Genomic DNA, 23,526 nt, shown 5'->3' with positions numbered 1-23,526 from the left:
GTTGGTGTTTTATATACAGTGATACAGTGACGGATATACCACGCAGCAACGGTCTGTTAGTTTTTATGGAAAGTAATTCTCTAGACTAGGGGCTTCTTTTTGTTGGTCTGACTTACGCACCAGTGCTAACCATCTGTTGAGAATGGCGTAAACAACATGCTGGTAAATCTAAAGGTATCAATGGGATAGACTAGCTCACTCGGCTGGAAAACGTGATTTTTACCGCGAGGTATTCGGAGTGCCCTACGTATGGTGACACAGTCTGCTCTACATGATTCTGGGTCTCGAGGTGACCAAACAGACGACCGAACTCGGAAGTGAGAAATAACTTGTGTTGTAACTTTCAATACTATGTTGAACTCACATGGGTACAAGGTCATGACTGCCAGTTGGGATTGTTCATGCGCTATTCCCGAGTGTACCTATGTCGTGAACGCAATGAAGTTTATTTATCACAATATGCCGTTAGATCCCCCAAGCGATTTCCGGCGCCTCCACCTACCTAGTATATACATAAGGGGAACCCGTGCCCGGGCTGGGGGTCGTCCTAGAACTGATCCCTTCCCGGGTCGGGTGAGAATTTGCACCTAGAAAACTGAGCAGCATTTCGAGGCATATCCAGTATCTAGCTACACCTGAAAGCGTAGTTGAGGATTCCATCGTGAGCAAAGTGTAATAAAGGGAAACAAAGGAAGGAGGCTGACCAATTCTCGTGGGTGTCGTGGGACAAAGGCGGGCCAAAAATAGAGCTGAAAAATTCTTTTATTTTCACTTATATCTCAGGACAGGCGGAAATCGGTGCCTGGCTCTTTAGGTCAGGTTGGATTCAAAGCAATATCATTATTCTCGATGAAATCATGCACCAGAGAAGTCCCCCCCCCCCCCCCCCCCCCCGATGCAGCGAAGATTTGGCTTAGAGGAAGTCATTGAATTGTAGTGTACAACGGCCCTTGAGTGTTTGACAACGGTTGCAGTATGCATTCTCGTCCTTTGTTCGCAGCTAGCAAGGGAGGGTAGGCAAGTGAGTGAGAAGTGACAGCCAGGGGAGTGAGTAACTGCGCAATCAATCTGGGTTTTGAATTTCGATATAAAATGAGCTTTTGGGAAGAGAGGTTTCCTGTTTTCTCTTGTCTTCAGCACCACAACAAGAAGTCCAATCACCAAAGCAACACATCATTACAGCTAGGAACAGAAACCCACTCAAGAGTATCTACTCCCGGTGAGTTCTATTCTCCTGATCTACCTCGCCAACATGAAATTCCAACCCTCTTCGCCTCCTACGTAAGGCACTGACATTCGCTCGCACCAGGAGCACAATCACAGAAACCATGTCTTCAGGCGGCAATAACAGCAACCAGAGCAACAAGGTTCACTCCTCATCCTACGGTCCGGAAGGACTGCCCGGTCCTAACTACAAGGGCAGCATTTTTGGCCACAGCAGTGAGGTTGGTCCATCCCTGAAAGCTACCCTGGCATAGATGTAGGAGTGGATTTATGTTTTGATGGATGCTAACCTTTTTGCTTTTGTCCTTTCCACCCTTCCCCCTCTACAGCACTTTGACAAGATTTACGGCAAGTCACTATCTGGAGGCAACTCTGGTGGAAGCGGCAGCACTGGCGGTACCAACAACAGCAGTGGTAGCAACAGCAACAACAACAACAGTGGTACCAGCAACAGCGGCGACAAGAAATAGAGTTCTTTTGTAGACTCTACCCTGCTAGGCTCTGTCATCTCATATGCCTCGGGAAGACTGTGATGAAGAACATGGCGGATGACTTTTGTGTTCAGAGAAATGCTGAACCGTCTTGGCTTTATTATGTGGCTGTCTGTCAGAGGAAAACGAAGGACTGGAGCCCGGTTGGCCATCCCAGCGCTCCAGATGTGTGTTGATACGTTGATATTTACTTGAGCCGGTCGTTTTTTTAGGGGTAGAAAAATCCAACTGGTAAATCCTGCCACTATTTCGTTGTGTTCTATTTCCTGTTCTATGTGAACGATGAATCACGCCAAGCGTGACTTTGATGTCCCATATAGCGTCGTATTAATGCTGCTGATTTGTCGACCGACTTCACGACTAACTAAGTATTTTAAGTTTCTACCTCTTGCATGTTGATCATCTGAGATCGGTTTCAGGGCAAAGCTCAGATCAAACTAAAAAGCCAAAATAATCTATCCAGCACACAATGGAGAAGAGTCGTCATGTGTACCTATTTTGCTTGTATTAGATCTGAGATAACGAAAGGGCTGCTGTAGTCTACTATATGGCTGTTGATGATGGACATGTTTCAGCTTCCATCGGCTATGACGTTTAGACTAAAGCATTCACATAACCTCGTCTACTGGGCCGCTTCCTTCCAGATTCGTGGTAGCCAGACGTATATCGAAGTCGAATTATTTGGTCGAATGAGGCAAAGATGAATAGATAGAAAGCGCAATTTATGGCGGAGAGCTTTGGAGCAAGCCAAAGCTGAAGTTCAGGGGTGGATCTGGGGTCTCTGTACGGATCTTGGCCTTCAAATACTCTCCCGATCATATCTGTCCCGAGGGTTGGCCCAATACTACCTCTTTTGATTTTATTTTAACCTTGAATTCATCGTGACAGGATATAAAATGTCAGACAGGCCAGAAGAAAGCCCTAGACGATCAAACCATCACATGGCTTACCTACGCAAACCCAAGACATACATGCGTCGAAAACACTCTCATTGCTGCATTGACATGTAAATACTGCGAGATAGATCCCATGCAACAACACCTCTCAGTTTAATCAAATATCACCCGCCTGGTTGTTGGATCGACCCGACCCTCTGGGCCAGGCATCTGCACCCCGCCTTTACCCCTGGCCCCAGCATCAACATCCACATCCTTCCCCGCCCAGACGACCGGCCTATCGCTTTCACTTTTGCCGGTGCTCTTGAACCCGTTCAGGCTCACATCCTTCCAACCGAGCTCCTTACAGCTCAGGGTGCCCTTGAATTTGCGACAGTCGTTTGTTGTGAAGACGACATAGCCGAGGCCCTCCTGGTATGCATTCGACTTGAACGAAAACGCATTGGATAATTTCCTCGTCGCGACCGGGGAGGACGGAGGTGCGTTCTCCTTCGCCTTGGGGTCCACCACGCCATTCCACGCGAGCCAGAACTTGGGAGAGCGAAACGAGTTCTTCTCGAAGGTGTCGAATCGATCCGGCGAGGCGTCATCGTCGTCGTCATCATCTTCATCGTGGTCGTCACTGTTGGCATCCTCATCCTCATCATCGTCTTGATCCCCGTCTACGTCGCCAGATAGCCGGTCGGTGATGATCTGCAGCCGCTTCCTGCTGGCGGCGAGCACGACGGTGGCGGCAACGACGCCCGGAAGCTTGAGCAGGCCTAGGATTCCCTGCCCGTCGTCCGTCAGGCGGAGTAACTCCAGCTGCGGTTCGTCGAGGTCGTCCTGATCGTCACCCTCGAGGGAGCCCTTCAGGACCCTATCATATGCGGTACATTTCACTTCATAGTCGCCAAAGGTCTTGCGGACGTCAAAGTTGGCCGTCTTCTTCTTGTCCTTGGAGTCGCGCCGCGAGTTGCGGTTGTGCATGTGGCGCGTCGAAAGCGCATGGTCCTGCCAGTCATCTGCCATTTTTTTTTTGTTTGGTTATTGAAGGAAGGAGCTCAAGTCAAGTTAGGAAAACCCATGAGCTCAGGGCAGGGTGGGCTCAGTGAGTAAGTTTAGGTGAGCTTGTGTGCAGTTTAGTCGAGCTGTTTGTGGAGTTACAGTGCAGCAGTTTGCTTTCATCGCACCACGAGATTGACATCTGGGTCGATGATGGAGGAATCCCACGACATCAGGCGGCAGGACGTGGTTTGAATTGTTGTGTTGTGTCAAGATGCGGAGGAATTAACTTGGGGGAAAAATTGGTCAAAAGGTTCGAGGTAGCCCCAATGTTCGTATGTGAGGAGTTCCATGTACACTGGGCTCTTAAGGTACTCACTCTTTGTCGCGTGCCGGCTCTAATGAGGGGTTACGTCATGTGGCCGAGACTTAGATGAAGGGTGAGAGCATGACACCATTAAAATAGCCATGATACGATGGATGAATGCATGGAGTGCTTCTAGTACTATTGCAGAACCACACGAAACATTTGAGGACTTTTTTTTGTTTTGGCAAGTCGACCGAACTGTATTGCAACCCCAATTAATAACACTGGCAAACGTATTGTCAATTTGACAGGTCGGAACTGCAGAAAACGGCTAATGCGACAATGCCATATTTTTTTTGTTCTTGAGCTAGCTTTAGACTCCCTAGATGGACGAGACCGAGGTTAGCAAACTACTGAGCGTGCATACAGACTTTCTTCCAGTGTGTCATATCCATAAATTCTCAGAAGATTCAGCGCACAGAGCCTCAATGGTAACAGCTGTTGGTTATTATGAATAAAAAAGGAAGTCGATAATGGTTACCGTTTCATGGGTGGTTTGAATATAACAAGTTCAATACTGTCTGTTGGTCATTGAACCCCGGTAGACAGTGTCGTCGTCGGTCGATGTCCCCAGATTTGATCATCAAAGATAGACAAAGATGGCGCAATCAAGTAAACAAAAGTCGCTACCACATAGTTGGGACTCATAATGGCAGCTGAAGACCCACCGGACCGGCCCGCAACCCAATCTGATTAATCGTCTTTGTAGCCAGAGAAACAGAAGGATACTGTGAGAAACTTTACCACCTTTGTACAAATAAGACGAAAAAAATAACCTAAAAGGCGAATAACACCAAGCAAGAAACCCAGATCAACAGCAAGATCAGATCAGATCGGATCAGCACTGCAACCCGGCCAAAGAACTTTTTTCCCCACCAAAATCAAACCACCACTATGCCCATCGCCAAAGGATTCAAGCTACCGGGAACAGCCGGCCAGCTCACCATCCCCGACAGCGGCAAGCTCTTTGTCGTCTTTGTCGCCTCCACCCTTCCCGAGACCGGCCAGTCGTGGTGCCCCGATGTGCGAGCCGCAATGCCGGTCCTCGAGGCGGAGTTTGCAGGAGACGACAAGCCTGAATTGAAGCTTGTAGAGGTTGGACAGGTGCCAGAGTAGGTTCTCTTCTGACCCCACATACCCTTCACAACCTCTTTATCTAGTCGCCTTGGCGCCATTGTTGACCCTCATACCAATGTGCGCGATTTTCTCCTCTTCTAGATGGAAGAAGCCCGACAACGTCTACAGGACCAAGTGGAGCGTTAACAGCGTTCCCACGCTCGTTCGCTTTGAGCAGGTGGACGGTGACATCAAGGAGACTGGAAGACTGGTCGAGGGGGAGTTGCTGGACAGCAAGGCTTTTCAGAAGCTTGTGTCTTAGACTGGAGTTTGTCGTGTGATTTCCCAGCTTGTGTGGGCCATTGGAAATTCAATTTATAAAGACATTCGCACAAAAAGATGGTAGCTATGAACTCACACCGTAGGACGATTCCACCAAAACCCCCCACATTCTTCCATGCTTTCCACTTAAGCATCCTTATATTTTCTGCAAAGCCTGACAGGTTGGCCAAAAGTATGAAATTTTCTAACTGAAATTCAGACTTTTCCTTGGAGCTTCAATATCTGGGCAGGTCAGTCAACGATTACAGTGAAATTATGGAGCAGCTGAAAGTCTATTCCAACTGTGCCAGCTATTAATCCGTGGCTATATAGCAAATAAACAAAAAAAAAAAAAAAAAAAAAAAAACCGGCATCATACGTCAATCAATTAGCCAGGAACTGAGTAAAGCTTGTCAAATTCAAGATACTAGTAAAGAGAAATAGTTGAGGAAATAAAACAGAAATCAAAATGGCGAGCAGGTGCGCGGTTCCTTGACTTACTGGACGTGCAGGGTAGGAAGAATAGCCCCGCTATATGCAGCCTGCGAGCTTATCGCTCTGCCATTCTTCACCGCCAAAAAATTCCTGGGTCGCCGGGCTTTGCTGCTAACGTCGTCCCCCTCGTTTACATGTTAACGATCCCCAGCAACATTCAGCCAATCCAAAACTAAAAAGAACCAAATCAATCATTTCGAACCACCCCCCCAGATCACCCAACATGGCGGGCGGCTTCATAGCGAAAAAGAGGTCAAGAGACGAAGCAAACAGGCAATTCAAGGGCAGGCCGCGCAAGAAGCCCAGAAAGGGCCGCGAGTATCACAGCAGCGACTCGGAGGATGGAGACGATGGCGGCGCCGACGGTCAATCTTTTGCGCCTGTGAACTTGCTCGACTCGGACGAGGAGGACATACACAACCTTGCAGCGGACGATGGACAGTCCTCGGGGACGGACGATTCTTCAGACGACGAGGCGTCGACTTCAAGGCAAACAAAGAAGAAACCAACTGCGAAAACAGCAAAACCAACAAAGACAAAGCAAAAGAGCCGGCAATCAACAAAAGATAGTTCTGAAGATGATGACGAAGAAGAAGAAGACGACGATGAAGATGATGACAGCTCGGACGACGACGCAATCGACGGCCAACCCCAGAGGAAGCAATCAAAGCGCAACGACCCGACGGCCTTCGCGACCTCCATGTCCAAGATCCTGTCCACCAAGCTGAGCACATCACGCCGCGCCGACCCGGTCCTGTCCCGCAGCGCCGCGGCTCACGAGGCGGCGCGACTGGCGGTCGACTCGGCGCTCGAGGCCAAGGCGCATCGCAAGATGGCAGAGCAGAGGCGCGCAGCGCTGGAGAAGGGCCGCGTCAAGGACGTCCTGATATCCCAGGAAGGGCAGACGGCCGAGATGCAGGCGGCCGAGAAGAGGCTGCGCAAGACGGCGCAGAGGGGTGTCATCAAGCTGTTCAACGCCATCAGGGCCGCGCAGGTCAAGGCCGCCGACGCGGAGCGGGCCGTCAGGAGCGAGGGCGTCATTGGTATGGGTAAGAGGGAGCAAAAGGTTGCCGAGATGAGCAAAAAGGGTTTTTTGGACTTGATTGCTGGTGGCGGTGGAGGATTGAACAAGGCTCCGCTCGAGGAGGCCTGAGCTGCTTAATCTGTTTAAGGAGCCTGTGATTTCGGAGTTTATCAAGTTAATAAGCAATTCTTTTGGCGTCACGGTCTACTGTTTTGTGATCTGTATAAGGTCATTGAAGATGGGATGTTTTTTATATGGTACAAAGCTCATCCGCAAGCGCATCTCACTCGCAATGAAGTGGTCTATAAGTACAGCTCTTAATGCTGAAGAGGTCCCAAATCCTGTATCATGGTATACATATGTGACTCTTGGTTCACATCTCATTAAGTTCCTTCCCCTCACTCTTCTCTCTATTTGAAATCGCTCGCCTGCAGATTTCTCGTCATTGATGGCAACTTGACCTTCATTCCGTCCAACTCCTTAGTCATGGTAACCTGACAACCCAACCTGCTCGTCTCGGTAAGGCCGAATGCCAAATCAAGCATGTCGTTCTCGTCGTCCTCGGGTTCCGGCATCGCATCGTAGTACTTGTCATCCAGAACAATGACATGACATGTCGAGCAGGCACACGAACCGCCGCAAGCTCCTAATTTTTATTCAAAAGTTGAAGTCAGCATCCAAGCGCCGTCTGCCGTCGATTTGGCTACCTGAAGGCGATCACTAAAGCTTACCCTCCATCTCAAGGTCGTGCGCTTGGGCAATGTCGAGGAGATTATCGCCGGCGGAAACTGCTAGCTTGTGCTCCATGTCATCCTTGTCTATAAAGGTAATATAGAGCCTGCGCAAGACCTTTGTCAGCTTCCCTACGACTGTGCAGCTGGCCGTTTATATACATGTGCGGAAATTTGAGCCGTACTCTTCACCGGGCTTTGGCGGAGTGACATGGCCATGCGACCTGGTTGCTGTCGTAGAGAGAGACCTCCTGGCTAGGCTGAATGCTGTTGGCTGTCTGGAGAACCGCGCGGGCCGTGCAGTCGCCAAGAAGCTGCCGGAGGTACGAGGAGCGGGTAGACGAGCTGCATTTTGCCTGGCGGCGACCCTGCAAGCTCGCAATGAGCTGGCGAAGACGTTGGATGCGGACATGGCGGAAGTAATGCAGGGACTTGGTGGTCTCAAGGCCGATCGGATTTTTTTCGATGACAGGACGTCGTGGATGTGAGGCAGTCTATAGCCCGGGACCCATGCAGCTTGCAGATTAAGCTCGTCGCTGGGGTCTCCTTTTGAAATGCAGCTTTAGTCGAATGAAGGGTTGAAAATAATTCGCATTGACATCACTGGCTGCACGATCCCCAATAGTGGAGCGGTCGCGCTGTAAATCCCTAGTTCATTGCGCATCGCCGGCCGAAAATTTCACGTCTTATCGCCCTTATCTCCGCCTGTAGCTGGTCGTCATCAACACCCAAACCGGTAAACCCAGCCCATTATTTTCGTCGCTTTCCAAAACACCATCCCAAAAAGTTGAAGGAATCGGCAATAAAACCTTTCACAAACAAACTCTCCTTTGTGTCAAAAAAAAACACCATCGACTTTTCAAGAATGCCACAATGAGCAGCTACAGAGAAGGAACAGTAAACCCTTACAGGCCGTACTACATCCCCCCATCGATCGGGGAGCCGTCCGACGGCCCCGTCTCTGGGCCCGGGCCTAACCCCTTTCGCGGCGGCGGTAGCAATGCAACAATAGGTGCGCCCAAGTACGCGTCCAAGGCGCATGCCTTGTTCTCCGACATCGACTACAAGGAGTACATTTCCGAACCGTCACCATCTGCCGTGCAAACAATCAAAGATCTCTTGGACGAGTCGCTATGGAAGTACTTGTCTGTGTTGATGGCTCAGCCGTTCGAGGTATCCAAGACTATTTTGCAAGTCAAGGTACAGGATGGCTCGGCGACGACGCCGGCGCAGACGCCAGTCGAGGACGGGAAGCTGAAGAGGGCGCCTAGCATCTACGATCAGGTGTGTGCAGTTTTGATTTTCTGTTGACAAATATCATATGGAGGCGGTGCCTCTAACATGCGTTGTTTCTCAAATATAGCTCCCAGACTCCGACTCCGAAGGCGACGAGCCTTCCTACTTCACGTCCAATGTGCCTAGTACACCTACGCCACGCCCCTATCGCCAGCGGGCAACTCCACCACTCGATTCCCCCCAAAAGGGACCCTCGAGGACCCCATCCTCACTCTCTGCGACGGTGGGGACTACACATCTCATTATACGAAAGCCGGATTCGATCCTCGAGGTAATGTCACAGCTGTGGCAGAAGGAAGGAACCTGGGGCGTTTGGAAAGCATCAAACATCACCTTTGTCTATTCGGCGCTGCAGTCGCTATTAGAGAACTGGTCACGGAGTTTGCTGAGTGCTCTGTTCAACGTTCCGGATCTCGGCGTTAGGGATGATGTTGAAAGGTTGATCGACATCGCGTCACCGTACCCATGGACTTCCTTTCTCGTTGCTGCGGGCGCAGCAGTTGCTACTGGGCTGATCCTGGCTCCGGTGGACTTGGTCAGGACTAGGTATGTTTGCAAAACCCTCTGGAACCCCTTCGTGCTATGCGCAGCTATTTACTTTCGATGCGCGTACAGGTTAATCCTCACCTCAGTTTCGCGACAGCCGCGCCGCTCTATTTCCATGCTACGCAGCCTCCCGTCATACATCTGCCCCTCTCCACTAATAATTCCTACTATCCTCCACTCCCTCGTTCACCCTGTGCTCACTCTATCAACACCACTGATGCTTCGCACACGTTTCGGCATCGACCGTGAGGTGTCACCCACGTCATTCAGCCTAAGCAAGTTCTGCGCATCAACAGTTGCACTTTTCGTTAAACTCCCGCTCGAGACTGTGCTGAGAAGGGGCCAAGCATCCGTCCTTAGCAGCCCGGAGTATATCCAGGCCATTGAGCCCACAAAGGCCAGGGGTATCATTGGCACATCCACGACAGGACTTGACAGCATAATCCCATGCGGCAAGTTTGATGGCGTGCTGGGAACGATGAGGCATATCGTTTACCACGAGGGCACCCGACCCATCCCGACAGTAGCTCCGCCCGCCAAATCCAAGGCGTCCTCTAAGAAGGGCAAGACGCCCAAATTGGTGGAAACGACGTTCGTCAAGGGCCAAGGTATGGAAGGACTTTGGAGGGGCTGGAAGGTCAGCTGGTGGGGTCTCGTTGGACTCTGGACGGCTGGTGTCGTGGGCGGCGGCGGCGATGGCGAGTTCTGATATGTGTGTTACTATTCTCCACTCTTCTGTTTGATACCAGTGTTTTTTTCCTTGTTTCTCGGACGGTGGCATTATGAGCGGCTGCGCTACCTTCCTCTCCTCTATGACGGTATGATATTCCCCCCTTTCAAACTCGTATGAGTGTGTATTGGAGCCAAGCTCTTGTTTGTTATAATAGATTGTAACGTTTATACGCCTCGTGTTTGGCTTGGCATACTGGGTTTTGTTTGTTCACAGGAGTGTTTTTCTACACAAAAAAGCTACTCGAGGTCCCTTTTTTTTTCGTTTACCATCTTGTTGGCAAAATAACAGCATGTTCGTAGTATCACTGGATTGTTGTGCTTTGTTCTGTCGTCAAAGGTTGTGCGGGGATAGGTTCGGCCGATGATACGCTTGAAGGCGTAAGCCACAAGCTAACATGTTAAGCAAAACATATAGACGCCAAAACTTCAGTGAGTCACTCCAGTCAGTGTCTCGAAAGAATAACATCTAGAAGCAGCAATTGAGCAGGTATGACTTGTTTTCTTGTTTCTTTTTGAATTTCCCCTCAGGAGTTGCCCATGTGCGGGTGACGATGTGACCATATGCTGTTGAATTGTGCCGAGGTTCGTTTGGACTCAAAAGCAAACAAAAACCGCTCCACCAATCGCTTATAAGCACCTCGTATCTACCTTACCTACCGTATCCATTGGATCACTACTCCTGTTATGGAAATAGATCTTTAAACCTTCAACATTCAAATTAGAGTTTCACTTCAGCGCACTTTTCAACTCTAGAGAGGGTAATGAAAAGGTAACAAACAACACAAAACCTGCAGACAAGGGACGTTGTCGCCTTGTCATCATGTCACAACAAGCTCCGGTCGAACCTCTCGTGTCCGTGGTCCCGGCACCGGAAGTTGGTCTCAATGTTTTTACCAGCGAAATGTACGTGTTCCCCCTCAATCAAGTTTTTCTTTTTCTTTTTTCTTTTCTTTTTGTCCATTCATTTCACTGACCCATCCAACAACCACCAACCCAGCCCACCATGGACCCCCGGTAAAGGCGTCCGCGGCATCTTTGGCGGCTTCCTGATCGCGCAGGCCGTGCGGGCCGCGCAGCACAGCACGGAGCCGACATTTGCCGTGCACGCGCTGCAGTCCGTCTTTCTCAAGCCGGGCAAGGCGACGTCCCAGATCTACTACCACGTGGACCGCCTCGCCGACGGTCGCAACTTTGCCACGCGGCTCGTGAGGACCGTCCAGGACGGCGCAGTCATCTTCGTCGCGACCGTCGGCCTGCAGCGCCAAGACCCCGCCGGTGGGTCCCTGCCGTTCAGGAACCTGGAGCACGCCCTCCCGCCGCCAGACATGGACGGCAAGGGACCGGACGACATACCCGACGCGAGCAAGGACCATCTGCTGTTCATGGTGGGGTTCAAGACGTCGACGTCCGAGTCGTCCTCCATCGACGACCCCTTTGAGTGGCGCCACCTGCTCGACCGGCCCGCCGAGGAGGCAGGGCAACCCGCACCGCCGTCGCCGCCGCAGCCCACCGCACCACACAGCTTCCGGCTGCGGTCGTACGTGCGGTCGTCGCCGCTGTCTCGGGCAGCCGGGCCCGCAGAGCACCTGGCGAGCCTGGCGTTCCTGACGGACGAGTGGCTGATCGCGCTGGTGAACCTGGCGCACCCGGAGATGCTGTCGCGACGGCGACGCGAGCCGCTGACCATCGAGACCGCGGAGCAGGTCAACACGGTGCGGGCCCCCACCATCGCCGTCCAGGCCAGCATGCACCACAACGTCCTTTTCCACGACGCGGGCGCCAGGGCGGACGGGTGGCTCATCTCGGAGCGCAGGACGAGCTGGGCAGGCGAGGGGAGGGTGCTTGTCGAGCAGAGGTTCTGGAGCTTGGAGACGGGGAGGTTGGTGCTGAGCTGTTGGCAGGAGGGTCTTGTGAGGTTGAAGGATGGTTCCAAGTTGTAGTTATTGGGTTTTCTTTTCTTTTTTTTTTTTTTTTTTTTCGAGCTGGTGGTTCTCTGGAGTCTTGGGCTATTTCAGTCTAGCTTGTGTTTGGTTCACGGCCTTCGTTCTACTGGCTTGGTGTTATTCAGCCATCATGGGGAAACCATTTCTTCATGGCCATGTTGAGATGATAATGAGTCAAGTAGCAGCATTTTTATTTAGACCAAACTTGCACATGTTGGTTTTTGAAGGATTCAGTCCTGAGATTTTCGCCGACTTAACATGTGCTGCTTTGCAATAGACATGACTATAAGTCCTGTAACTGTTTCCATTGAAGTGGTATTTGAAATGCGATAAATTAATCCCCTAAAACTGCACTTGGACTCGCGCAAGGCACTTTTCATAGCCACAATACAAGCCACTCAAATAAACCAATTCTATTGAGTGAATCCTATGCCATGCAGAAAATTGAAGAAGATTTAATAGAATTACATGATTTATGTAGACAAAGAAGAAATACCAGTAGTCAAACATCCACATCGCCCTTCAAGTCTATTTGATTGTAACCTCGCCCGAAGGATCCCATGTGCCTGGGTCTTCCTTGTCGACATCAAATATTTGTATAGACTCGCAATTATCAGGTACGACATATACCTTCAAGTCCGCAGAAATACTCACAGCAGAGGTCCGAGAGTCGAGACTGACACCCGGGACAGCTTTCGAAGACCTCGGTTCTTTAAGAATCCACTCTTTATCGGTCCAATGCATCATGGTGAGACGACCATTAGACGGGTATCTCTGGACGACGGCGAGGTAGAGAAGCCCCATGCCAGGTTTTTCGAACGATGTCGCGTAGGTCTGCGGTGGGTTGTCGAGGGGAAGAGTTACGCGAGTATTCGGAATCTCTGTTTTTTGGATCAAAGCAACCCGTTATTAGTAATTCTTGTTTTTGATTTTCTTGTTCTTTCCTTGCTGTCATTGTTCAGATGAGTTGATACTCACTGGGATCTCGCCACGAAAAATCTATGTTACGAGTGATCTCGTTCAACCAATTGGCGCTTTTATCCGCTTTCAGAAAATCATAACTTTGGTAGTAAACCTTTGTGCTCGAGGCCTCGTTGGTTCTGTTGTCGGTTGTCAATGCCGACAGGGCGATGCCACTGCCCGTCGTCATGTCTTTGGATAAATCAGTGTGTTTTGTTGTATCCAACACCTCTACATGTGGATAATGAAGTCGGATCTGCTTGTTCTCGTTCTCGTACGCCACAATCAACGTGCCGGTACACTTGTTGTTCTGGCAGACGTCCCATCGAGCAGCAAGTTGGGAGTGATTCGTGGCGTGTATGGTGTATGTCATCTTTTCCCAGCTGCTGCCCTTGACGTCTGACGTCGACAACTCTTGGACAGAGCCCGATGGGCCGTTGTAAACGACCGACAATGTGAAGCTGCCGCCTCCATTTTTGGAATCACCGGGTTGTACGGCAGTCGCAATGGCCGTCCCTGGCGTGGCTTCAATCTTGGCAGAGCCCTGTAGCCTGCTCTTGAGGTCAACTACCTCCCATTTCTGGTTCTTGGAGTCCCAGGCTGAGTATTTGATTTCGCCCGAGCTGTTCTGAGGCTGCCAAAAGACCATCCTGTAGTCGGTCCCGTCGACCGTATAGCTCACCGCGCTGATGCCAGACTCCTCCATAAGAATTGCGTTTGGGTTTTTGGGAGTTGATGTGCCGTTGTTGCTCCCACCCCCGCCGCCGCTGCCCCCATTATTGCCACCACCTCCATTGTTACCACTGCCGCCGTTGACACCATCCGTACCCGTCCCTCCTTGCTGCGCCTGGTTGTTCCGCGAGGCCATCACGCCTCCCACGGCACCACCAACTATGGCACCGACGACCACAATGGCCAGAACGATGGCTAGGATTATACATGTCCTCCTCTTGATCACCACAGTGCCCTTCTTCTTCTCCTCCGTCGGACCTATGTGGCTTGGAGCCCGCTCTGCATCAGAAGGCGGCGGGTAATACAGTACCGAGTTCTGTGGCCCTGGTGATGTTGAGTATGGACTTGTGGCACCGTGTTGCTGTTGATAAAAGGCTGGAAGATATTCCTGCTTGATGTTCTGGGGACTAATTGTATGTGGAAGCGCCTCGGGCGCATCGTTTGTGTAAGCCTGGGGCGCATCATGTGCATACACCTGGGGCGCATCGTTTACAGAAACCTCGGGAAGGTTGCTGTACGCCATTGGAGAGGCCGCCATGCTAGGGTAAGATGGCGGCTGTGATTGTGCCATGATTGGAATTTTGTTGACGTATTGGAGCGCCAGAATCTCATATAAACAATGGCTCGGCCTCTATTCGGAGGGAAAGCCCGCGACCCTCACAACGTGGGGTCTGAAGGGGAATGAGGAAATATAAAGGCGCAACCATGGCTGGGGGATGACTGGCGAGACTGGCGAGATATTATGGGGTGGTACACGACATTGCCGCCAAAGCTACACGGCCAAGACGACATTGCCGCCAATGGTGCACAGCCTTGCCATTCTTAGAGTGGGCGCAAAGGACCCGTCTTGCCGTGCAGAGTGGGCATGTCAACCCCGGTGTGCCTCACCCATGCAGCACGACATGGATAAACACCATTCAAGACTAGATTCGTCTTCTCTGGTTTATTAGAGGCGTAGAAGGACTTTGCATGGTGGCCAAAATTTCATCATCCAGTTGGATGAAGCCTTGATAAAAAGTTGTAAGTATATGCACATGTGCCCTGATTTATTAACATAGTTAGCGGTCAGGTCGAAAACATACCCCTTATGGATTGAGACCAGAGCGCCTACAAACCTCAGGTACGGTATGTCCAAAGAAGCGAAGAGACACCCAAGACCCTCAGCAAGGCGGGTATCGCGAACGGTCCTCAAGCTTGGTTTTTCCCTGGTAGGAGATTCCGTTACAAAGTAGAAACTGAAGCCAAGAAAACACCCCTGGCTTATCTGCTTACCTGCCAAGGCTTCATTGTGCTTGTATGGAGTCGCTTCGTCTCATTGGATATTCAAGTTGGTCATTGAAAGTGGTTCTAGGGTCAAAGACGGATGACAACGTGAGGGGGAACAAATTTGGTAAGGCTTAATCGAAATTACACGCTGCATGCAGGGTACTTGGTATTTTTTTTTTTTCTTTTTTTGTCCAGCGACTCGACCATCTGCAATTCTTCAATGTGGTCAAAATCAATCTCAAGCCTAGACTGAACAGACCGGTGTCTCTTTTATTCCTCTTCTCTTTTTAAAGGCGAACGAGTGAAAAAGGCCTACTGTTTGACATGGCGAATTTACCAGTAAATAGGAGGAAGGAACAAGCAAAAGCTTCAGCCTTTCCTGCAATGCTTGACAGTGGAGGGAAAACAAAACGCAAGTAACAGGGATATCGATCCTACCCTCCAGCTTGCAACACTTGCCACCCCCGCTTAAATCGGCGCTTACGATCATGAACAAAAACGGCAAGAGCCCGGAGGTCATTGTTACCTTGTGGGGAAACGCAAAATTCCCAAACCCAGTTCTGGTTCCAAATCTCGAACCACCATCTTTGTGTGACCTGAAGACTTGGCAAGTAAAAGCATCAGGCACCAAAGAGACTCGATTCGATTCGATTCGGCTCAAAGAGGTGAGCTGACAAGGCTGTCTTTAAAGAGAGACTATTGTGTTAGGTACCCCTTCAAAGTAAAATATTACCCAGTTCTCTTGGCTCTCCCCACATCCAATTTGGCCCCCAATACCCACCCCTTCAACCAAGTTCCAATGCATCCACAACTTCCTACTGTATACCCAGTCTTGCCAGCATACGGCCAATCAAGGAAGGCATTGCGAGTACCACTCGTTCGTGGCTCTGCAGCTTCCAGAGGTACAGCACGTTGCTCCTCCCCAGCCACTGCCGCCACACTGCCCATATAAGCTGGCACAGTTACCGCCTCCGTTGCCCGGAGGGGTTGTCGGTGGAGGGTTGGGCGTGGTGGTGGGAGGCTGCGAGGTAGGTGGGTTCGGCTCAGGGTTCGTCGGAGGGTTCGGCTGGCTCCCGCCGCCTGGCGTGAAAGGTGCGCTGGTCGCCGTCGCAACCATCTTGTACTGGGAAACGGTGGTGGGAACTCCAGCCATCATTGGCGGTCCCGGCACCCGGTAGCTGATGGGCGCCTGGTACAGCTGGAACAGGATGCCCGGGTCGCTGGCGGTGTATAGGCTGGTGCCCGCCACTCCCGCCGGTTGTGTCGACCCGGATCCCGTGATCTCGAGGTTGAAGCACTGAGGGTAGGCCTGGGCGCCGTTGGCATTGGGGGCGCCGTGCAGGGCGATGATCTCATGGCGGAGGACGTAGTTGCCCGGCGCGATGCTGGCAGGGATCTGCACCACCCACGAGAAGCCGTTCTTAATCAGCTCGTCAGACGCCCAGTATCCCGGCGGCGACCCCGAGATGTACGTGCCCGCGCCGATCTTGAAGAATTGGAGCGACGTCTTGTCGACCGTCTCGCAGTTGCCCGAGCACCGCGCGAGGTAGTCGATGACGGGTCCGTGGTGCGACTCTGGCCATGTGTCCCACTGGAGCAGGATCCTGTCGCCTGCCTTGACCCGCGCGTGGCCCTTGGCGGGCTGTGCGCCGCGGTGACAGATGATGTCTGGCGAGCCAAAGTTGTTGGGCTCAACGAAGCCGTTGTCGGTGTTTGTGGCGGACCAGCCGACGACGGTTGGCTGTTCGGACTGCCATGGGTATTTGGTTACGTCGTAGCCTGGGTACTGTACGCCCTCAACAATGATGTAGTCAACATGGCCGTGGGCCAGCACGGTCCCGGCTGAGCCGAGCGCGGCTAGGAGGGCTGCAGATTTCATGATTTCCTTGGTGTTCAGCCCTGTGTCGAGCGGCCTGAATGTTGATCTTGAAAGAAAAATGTAAAGCCTTGAACGTGGCTTAAGTGGCCGAGGCAGGTGAGCGAGAATTTGTCCTGAGAGCTACAGGCTGGGCCGAAAGACATCTCTCTAGCTGTGACAAAGGGGCCATAACGACTTGCTTTATAGTCCTCTCTTCATCTTGAGGAGAAAATGCCACCACTTCGGAACCCCGGGAGGCGCGCTGCAATTTCGTTGAGCTATTGGCTTGGTAGTACCAAGTTCTGTGAGATTCCGTTACTGTGTTATGGCCAACGGCTGTCAGATGGCATGCTCTCTGGCCGGGTCAAGGACTTGGCCGGCGGCAACAAGCCCGAACGAGCTGAGGACACCATAACGGTAACCGTTGTGTCTACCGAGACCATCTCACAAGGCAAGGGGTTATCACGCCAGTGAATGATCAAAATTTTGCGCAGGACCCAGACGAACTTGAGCTTACCATGGTTCAGAAGTTTGTTTTGTCTGGTGGATGGAAGCTCGCCCCCGGCTCCGGCTCGGCAGTGTGCGACACGTGAAGTCAATAAAAGAAACCAAGACAGCGAATGCGGCCAATGCCAGGTGCCAACAGACAAGAATTCTCCGAGTCTGTCTACCATACCGTTCGTTTTGTTGCGGGGTGCATGTGCTGGGGTGCATGAGGTCGCATCTGGACTCTGTTGAAAGAGGAAACTTCGGTACCTGGACCCCCGAGAAAGGCAAGTCTTGGGTGGCATCACGGCTGTAAGATATCCCTTCACAAGCCGGATAACCCACGACTGCTCCGGTTCTCGGTGGCTTGGACGACCTGGGCAATCGAGAAATTTTGCTCACTTGGCAAACATTCGCTATTCATATCCGAATACTTGATCAAGATTTTTATCTCTCTGGAATTTATGGGTGGTTGCATGCTGTTGCTGTTTTCTTTGGTTCAGTTTGGGTCAGTGTAACTTGAACGAGATGACATTAGGCTCTTGGCGGAATCAATTGGCGGAATTTTTGCTATGCCCTGACGATTGCAGAAGAGCCTCCAATTAGCAACCTATTATTCCCGTGACAGGGCTGCAATGCAATATATTTCAGTTCCAAGTTCGGTAATCTCGTCGTAACCTCGACTACGTCAACAAGAAGGCCTCTCGACCGGTAGCGAATCCTCGTGTAAGTACTTCGCCTCGAGCCCGGTAGTCTTTTTTTGTCTGCAACATTCTTTTGTTGCAGATGCAAACCGATCTTGTTTGCTCTCTCGCATCTCGATTCATGCGCCATGACAGCCGAGCCTATATTTGGAGTGCTTGCATATCTAGTAATCTATCTAGTCCTCGCCCTTGTTATTTAAGAGCTGGGAAGCCCAACCATGCTGCTCTTGGTGGCACAGATCCCAAGTGAACGAACTTCACTCGCACCTCGCCGCTCACAACTGATTGTAAATTAAAGCCAAGGTTGCCGTCTTATTACCGTCAAGGCCGTCGCCTTCTCTCCAAGGCATATCAATAATAAGCCACGGAGGCGATTTGAGGCATCTGGATGCTTCTCATTTCTAGCCCTATTCTGGACATTGGGTTGAATAGCAAATACACCTATACTTGAAATTTCGGCCTATACTCTCTAGATTACAGCCGGCGACCCAAGGGACTAGGAATCGTTCTCACGGCGGGTTTGCCAGGAAATTGTATTACTGCCAGAGACTGCCTTGTTGCAAGTGTGCTTGCGCCAATCAAAACTCCTCTTAGATCTGTTACTTTTTTCTGGAAATTCAGGTCCCTAGGCTCCCCAGGAACCTTTTCTGTGTATCAACTTCTGTTTGTATTTTACAGACTAGCCGCGAGAAAAACCACGAGACGTTCCGGAAGTGAGCTTTTTGTGCGTGGTAGTTTGGCGAGCACTGTTCAGCCTTTACCTCCGTGATTATGTACCACATGTGAGGAATATCTTGATGACAAGACTAATTTCCTTAACTCATACCATACTTGGGCAGGTTTAAGAATAGCCCTTGGACCGTCAAAGATCTCTGGAATTAACAGGGGAAAGAAAAGGGGTCTGTGGGCTTATATGTGTCAGAAATCAGTGCCGCATGTGTCCCCTTCGTAATTCTTGTCGACTGGTATTATTCTCATTGATGTGTGATGTCGTGTTATTTTCCTTTTCCTTTCATCAACAAGTTGTGGTGATTGGGCCACCATCTGCCTCTTCAGCGCTAAAAAGTTTTCAAGAGAATACGGATCGTACTTGAACCATCAGCCCGAGAATAAGGTTTTTTTTTTTAGTATTGTTATGTGTCCAATCCACCGGTATAACCTCGTGTATGCTCTTTCAAAAAGACCTACAATACCCGTCGCATAGCCGCCCAATGTGATAATGTTTGTAACCCACGAAAGAGACTGTGTGAGGGACTATACCGAAAACCAAGTCGAGTTGTGATTGGCTTATTATGACTTTTCTTGGTTGATCAGATACAGACTTTTTAGACTAGCGTATACTATCCATAGACTGATTTCGTATGCAGTAGACCCAAGTTAGCGCAGGGGATAAGTTAATATCCCTTTGTCTGCGTAAACTACCTTGGCTCTGCTACACTGCGAGCATAGTAACTTTCTTTTGACTCCCTTTCGAACCTGGTAGAGTCTTGGCAGTGGATCGATGTCGACGTCGCTTTCAATGTACTTGGCTGCCTAACGCTTGGCGGCTTCACACAAGCCTTGCACGATGGATTCACTGGTCGCATTTGGCAACCAAAAACCCAGCCAGAAATCGGCCAACATCAGCTACTTCGAGTGGATATTCCAAGATTTAGGATTTCCATTGGCTTCTGTTTTACATTATGCTTTATAAGCAAGACATGCCGGATCAGCCACCTTTTTTCCTGTTCAAAAAGATCAAGTGGAGATCTAGAGACGCCGCCAAGCAGGTAGAAGGGTTTAAGACAATGTCCTATTAATAATCTCTGCAGGACATCGCGGCTTACGGTCCCCGCATGCTGAGTACCTTAGGTAAGCTTGTGGTTTGAGATATTCGGCGCATTATAAGAACTATATATATCAAAATAACAAGCACTTTGAACTTCGTGCTTGCAACAGATTGTGTGAACAAAAATAGCAAGTCAACTGAACTACCTATCAAAGCTGACTAGATCAGTGCTATTACGACTTTAACGCAACACACTCTTAAATCCCATATTCGTCATGTCTAGTCCCAGTTTCTTCACTTACTCGGGCTTTGGCCAAAAACTCAGTGATGATGCGCACTATTCGCAGTCAGTTCGCCTCGGTGACGAGATCAAGACATCCGGACAGGGTAAGAAAGGCATCAAAGCTTGTAATCCTTCCTTTGTTTTTTTTCTTTTCTTGGGGAATGAAGCACTGATACACAGATTCAGGCGGTTGGGACACCCAGACGGGCAAGATCAGTGAAAAGTACGAGGAGGAGCTTGACCAGGCCTTTACAAACCTGGACGTGGCCCTCAAGGACGCCGGCGGCAAGGGTCTCGAGCAGGTCTACAAGGTCAACATGTACCTGACAATTGAAATGACAGAGGAGGTGTTTGGGCAGACCGCAGCCGTCATAAAGAACCGTTTCCCCAACCACAGGCCCCTCTTGACGGTTGTTGGGGTCACGAACTTGGCGTTCCCCGAGATGCATGTCGAGATTGAGGTCTCGGCCTACGATCCTAAATAAGAAGATGAAGCTGGATTATCACTTGCGGAGTGTTTGGGGTATTTAGAGGATATATTTAAGTCATCATAAATCTTGCCCTGCCCGTTTCCGGTACAGGAATGGGTATTTGTGCGCGTCCTAGACCTACTTCATATATCTATCAAGTATACACGGCCCATACAACAAGGTTCCGTCCCCACGCTCAAACTCCACAACGGTGATCCTCCGGAGCGGGTCAGGCAGCTACGAGGCCACCTCCGTAATCTTACCCCCCGAATCCCAGCCAGGCCCACACCGGAGCACAAAAAACTTCCTCTCCTCCAAGCGTGTGTGGTTTAATGGTAAAATCCATCGTTGCCATTCTCAGGATAACTACTCGATGGGCTCCCGGTTCGATTCCGGGCACACGCAGAGCAATTGCAGACCATTCGTCATTAAACTTTTTGCTCAATGGTTTGTGGCCTTCTGCTTCTCTGAGCTGCTCTCTTTCAGTATACTTTCAGCTCCGCTGGTATGGGCTTGGTGGTAGTGTGGTGAGAATGAGGGAAGTCACGTGAGACCCTGAGAACCCAACTCGTGTGCATTAATAGCGGCTGTGGCAACCAGCTGCTCTGTCGTTCATAAATACAATCCAATCCCTCTTGCTGAAGACGTGTTAGCTGGGCTTAGTCAGACATCTTGGTAAGATGGTTCCAGGCAGCCTTGTCATCCGAAGCTCTTACGGGGAACAAGCCTGCCTACCTTGGTAGCTTAAGCTTCACTCATCAAGTGTGTCTTCTACATGGCGCCAATGCTCGCAATACGACAGATAATTTTGTGACTTGATAGCTGCCCGACCAAATGTGCCAGAATAGAGGCAGGGTTCATCACCACAATATTCACAAAAGGAATATTTCGGTTGTGGCCTGGATGGAACATTCACACAACAGACCAACCGGGCTTCTATGACTGGCGAAGGCGTGCCAATACGTGCTGCTAATGTAGCCAAGTCACAACCCAATAACGTTAGGGCTATGCCGGCTTTGGCTTTTTCCGGATGAGGCCTGCTCCAAGCACATTGATCTCAGGTTGGTTGGTGGTCATATCGGGAACACTCGTTGGAGGTGGTTCATCATCCTTGTTCTTTTTTCTGACCAAGCCAGCCCCAAGAACATTGACCGTGGGTCCCTGCTCTGTGCCTTTGTCAGCCGTATCCGCCACGGGTCTCTTCCTTTTAATCAGACCAGAAATGTTATTGGCGGCAGGTTGACTAGTCGTGTTCGAGGACAATGGCAGAGGCCGTGTGCCTACCACATCAAGACCCCAGGCCATACCCAGACCAACCTCATTGATCCACCGCCTGGTACTGCCGGTAGCGAGCTCCAGATTGGCAAAATCTAAGCGGAGCAGCAGCTCAAGTGAGCTCTTGTAGCCGTCTTCTTTCACAAGTCGCCGTCCCCTGCCTTCAGGTGGCCAGTGATAGTAAGGGGTTGTAATGGGGCGGTCCACGAGATAGTTACGTTGCGCAGTTTTGATACGCGGCTCACGTGCGATGATGGGCCCCGTAAGTTTCTTTTTCTTGTTCCTCTTCTTCGTGACTTTTTTCTTTGTCGCTGAGGATGTATCCGGCGCCTTGGTAGTCCCAACAAGCTTTTGGGGGCTCTTGTGAGGCGTTCTGAGTGCCAGAGTCTGGTTGTTGGTTTTCCGAAGCGGAGTGGAAGGCTCTGCTGGGAAGGAAGAAGTTCCAAATGACGCTGCTGGCGTGATCATGGCGGAGTTTTCCTGTTGAGAAGAATGTGCGGAGACGATTTGACGATTGTTTGGTTCCTGTGGATCCATGACCAGCCAGATGAACCCCGTGAGTGCGCCCATAGAGCACTCTTGTCGGAACGCCATCAGCTCCCAAAACTGATCAAGACTGTGTACGCTCCTCCACTTGCCATTGCGACCCTTGCCATCATCCGCCTCGAGGTCCAGCTCATCGCGGAAACGAGATTTGGGGTCGTCAGGGTAATGTGCTATAAGGCATCGCGGTGGAACCCAGTCATACTCGTGCGTGTAGTGCGAGATCTTTTCAAGAGGGTGACCAAGCACCCAGTTCGGGTTTGCTGAATTGCCAGATCCTGTTTTGGGGATGAATGCCCGCGTTTCGTATTGATCCAGGCCTGGCACAAGGAGGTATCCCTTGACAGACTTCCAAGAATCCAAAATTGTGTTTTTGTCATCCAGGAGCGGCGTAAGCACCTTGCACCACCATTTAACGAGACCTCGATCGGTCAAAACATGTTTCCCTTTATACTCAACACTTCCTGGGAAGAGATATTGTCCTTGTGCTCGTGCAAATAAGCTCACAATGGACTGTATCCCTTTGCGCCTGCGCTGGCGTACCAGGTATGTAATAAACGCTGAGCTTACCTCCCTAATTGGGGAGGGTGTTCCTTTGGGAAGGTTCAAGAGATGCAAGTAACCGGTCGAGTCGGCCTTGGACACAAAGAAAGTACTTGTGTATGCAGTAGTGTAGATGAGGATCTCCAGCGCCAGGACCAGGACTTCCCTGTCCACTGGTGTCTCCTTGTCGACAGAGTTTGAGCAATCATCACTTGACGTACTGGATGAAACAAGGATCGAGATGGCGAGGAAATGATTTTCGCAGTACGTCCTATCTGGCCGTGCATCTGGGGGTGGAGCGAAGAGAGCTTCGGTTCGGGTTGGTGGTGTTGAGAGGTGATAAGCTCTGAATTTGTGACCTTCTGGAAGCACTGAAGAGAGACTTTCTAGCAGCTTTGTACTGCTCTGATGAGACTCGGAGCCAGCCCCAGCCGTCTTGGCTGGAGTTGCAGCCATGGTAGCCATAGTTGTTGTCATTAGTGATGTAGTAGCAATTTGTGGCAGATATTGACCAAGAAAATATCCAAGACGG

General features: G+C 50.7%; 11 protein-coding genes across 11 annotated transcripts; 6 read left to right on the top strand and 5 right to left on the bottom strand.

The window, feature by feature from the left end:
• Nucleotides 1-1,328: 1,328 nt before the first annotated feature.
• On the top strand, nt 1,329-1,694 carry PgNI_01927 (uncharacterized protein; the record flags this gene model as incomplete). The annotated part of the gene is made up of 2 exons (XM_031121998.1): nt 1,329-1,445; nt 1,554-1,694. 2 exons carry the CDS (start codon nt 1,329-1,331, stop codon nt 1,692-1,694), a joined length of 258 nt encoding a protein of 85 aa, XP_030986517.1.
• A 1,070-nt stretch (nt 1,695-2,764) lies between these two features.
• Nucleotides 2,765-3,622, bottom strand: PgNI_01926 (uncharacterized protein; the record flags this gene model as incomplete). Its single annotated transcript, XM_031121997.1, has 1 exon — nt 2,765-3,622. The coding sequence occupies one exon, from the start codon at nt 3,620-3,622 to the stop codon at nt 2,765-2,767; it is 858 nt and encodes a 285-aa protein (XP_030986518.1).
• A 1,106-nt stretch (nt 3,623-4,728) lies between these two features.
• Nucleotides 4,729-5,647, top strand: PgNI_01925 (uncharacterized protein). The gene is made up of 2 exons (XM_031121996.1): nt 4,729-5,074; nt 5,181-5,647. Exons 1-2 carry the CDS (start codon nt 4,857-4,859, stop codon nt 5,338-5,340), a joined length of 378 nt encoding a protein of 125 aa, XP_030986519.1. The 5' UTR covers nt 4,729-4,856; the 3' UTR covers nt 5,341-5,647.
• A 410-nt stretch (nt 5,648-6,057) lies between these two features.
• PgNI_01924 (uncharacterized protein) lies at nt 6,058-6,987 on the top strand (the record flags this gene model as incomplete). The annotated part of the gene is made up of 1 exon (XM_031121995.1): nt 6,058-6,987. The coding sequence occupies one exon, from the start codon at nt 6,058-6,060 to the stop codon at nt 6,985-6,987; it is 930 nt and encodes a 309-aa protein (XP_030986520.1).
• PgNI_01923 (uncharacterized protein) lies at nt 6,612-8,202 on the bottom strand. Its single transcript, XM_031121994.1, has 3 exons — nt 7,775-8,202; nt 7,590-7,696; nt 6,612-7,504 (listed from the first exon to the last, which is right to left on the bottom strand). Exons 1-3 carry the CDS (start codon nt 7,999-8,001, stop codon nt 7,269-7,271), a joined length of 570 nt encoding a protein of 189 aa, XP_030986513.1. The 5' UTR covers nt 8,002-8,202; the 3' UTR covers nt 6,612-7,268.
• A 178-nt stretch (nt 8,203-8,380) lies between these two features.
• On the top strand, nt 8,381-12,103 carry PgNI_01922 (uncharacterized protein; the record flags this gene model as incomplete). Its single annotated transcript, XM_031121993.1, has 3 exons — nt 8,381-10,592; nt 10,958-11,066; nt 11,161-12,103. Exons 1-3 carry the CDS (start codon nt 10,559-10,561, stop codon nt 12,101-12,103), a joined length of 1,086 nt encoding a protein of 361 aa, XP_030986514.1. The 5' UTR covers nt 8,381-10,558.
• A 331-nt stretch (nt 12,104-12,434) lies between these two features.
• On the bottom strand, nt 12,435-14,943 carry PgNI_01921 (uncharacterized protein). Its single transcript, XM_031121992.1, has 3 exons — nt 14,914-14,943; nt 13,085-14,839; nt 12,435-12,987 (listed from the first exon to the last, which is right to left on the bottom strand). Exons 2-3 carry the CDS (start codon nt 14,367-14,369, stop codon nt 12,635-12,637), a joined length of 1,638 nt encoding a protein of 545 aa, XP_030986515.1. The 5' UTR covers nt 14,370-14,839; nt 14,914-14,943; the 3' UTR covers nt 12,435-12,634.
• Nucleotides 14,944-15,914: 971 nt separating this feature from the next.
• Nucleotides 15,915-16,943, bottom strand: PgNI_01920 (uncharacterized protein; the record flags this gene model as incomplete). Its single annotated transcript, XM_031121991.1, has 1 exon — nt 15,915-16,943. The coding sequence occupies one exon, from the start codon at nt 16,941-16,943 to the stop codon at nt 15,915-15,917; it is 1,029 nt and encodes a 342-aa protein (XP_030986516.1).
• A 210-nt stretch (nt 16,944-17,153) lies between these two features.
• On the top strand, nt 17,154-17,515 carry PgNI_01919 (uncharacterized protein; the record flags this gene model as incomplete). The annotated part of the gene is made up of 2 exons (XM_031121990.1): nt 17,154-17,339; nt 17,417-17,515. The coding sequence occupies 2 exons, from the start codon at nt 17,154-17,156 to the stop codon at nt 17,513-17,515; spliced, it is 285 nt and encodes a 94-aa protein (XP_030987690.1).
• Nucleotides 17,516-20,060: 2,545 nt separating this feature from the next.
• On the top strand, nt 20,061-20,765 carry PgNI_01918 (uncharacterized protein). The gene is made up of 2 exons (XM_031121989.1): nt 20,061-20,267; nt 20,350-20,765. The coding sequence occupies exons 1-2, from the start codon at nt 20,156-20,158 to the stop codon at nt 20,646-20,648; spliced, it is 411 nt and encodes a 136-aa protein (XP_030987689.1). The 5' UTR covers nt 20,061-20,155; the 3' UTR covers nt 20,649-20,765.
• An 873-nt stretch (nt 20,766-21,638) lies between these two features.
• Nucleotides 21,639-23,459, bottom strand: PgNI_01917 (uncharacterized protein; the record flags this gene model as incomplete). Its single annotated transcript, XM_031121988.1, has 1 exon — nt 21,639-23,459. The coding sequence occupies one exon, from the start codon at nt 23,457-23,459 to the stop codon at nt 21,639-21,641; it is 1,821 nt and encodes a 606-aa protein (XP_030987686.1).
• Between the last annotated feature and the right edge of the window lie 67 nt (nt 23,460-23,526).

The sequence above is a fragment of the Pyricularia grisea genome (assembly GCF_004355905.1).
Source record: "Pyricularia grisea strain NI907 chromosome Unknown Pyricularia_grisea_NI907_Scaffold_1, whole genome shotgun sequence".
Lineage (NCBI taxonomy): Eukaryota > Fungi > Ascomycota > Sordariomycetes > Magnaporthales > Pyriculariaceae > Pyricularia > Pyricularia grisea.
Note: the sequence above shows the minus strand (reverse complement) of the source record. Positions and strands in the feature narration are given on the sequence as shown.

Bases quoted from the DNA above. Each gene is read 5' to 3' on its own strand.
- PgNI_01921 (XM_031121992.1), bottom strand. From the start codon at position 14,369: ATGGCACAATCACAGCCGCCATCTTACCCTAGCATGGCGGCCTCTCCA. The intron at 12,988-13,084 runs GTGAGTATCAAC...TCCAAAAAACAG, and splicing joins TTTTTCGTGGCGAGATCCCA to AGATTCCGAATACTCGCGTA.
- PgNI_01925 (XM_031121996.1), top strand. From the start codon at position 4,857: ATGCCCATCGCCAAAGGATTCAAGCTACCGGGAACAGCCGGCCAGCTC. The intron at 5,075-5,180 runs GTAGGTTCTCTT...CTCCTCTTCTAG, and splicing joins GAGGTTGGACAGGTGCCAGA to ATGGAAGAAGCCCGACAACG.
- PgNI_01918 (XM_031121989.1), top strand. From the start codon at position 20,156: ATGTCTAGTCCCAGTTTCTTCACTTACTCGGGCTTTGGCCAAAAACTC. The intron at 20,268-20,349 runs GTAAGAAAGGCA...ACACAGATTCAG, and splicing joins GATCAAGACATCCGGACAGG to GCGGTTGGGACACCCAGACG.
- PgNI_01923 (XM_031121994.1), bottom strand. From the start codon at position 8,001: ATGTCCGCATCCAACGTCTTCGCCAGCTCATTGCGAGCTTGCAGGGTC. The intron at 7,697-7,774 runs GTACGGCTCAAA...GGTCTTGCGCAG, and splicing joins CCGCCAAAGCCCGGTGAAGA to GCTCTATATTACCTTTATAG. The intron at 7,505-7,589 runs GTAAGCTTTAGT...AATAAAAATTAG, and splicing joins GCACGACCTTGAGATGGAGG to GAGCTTGCGGCGGTTCGTGT.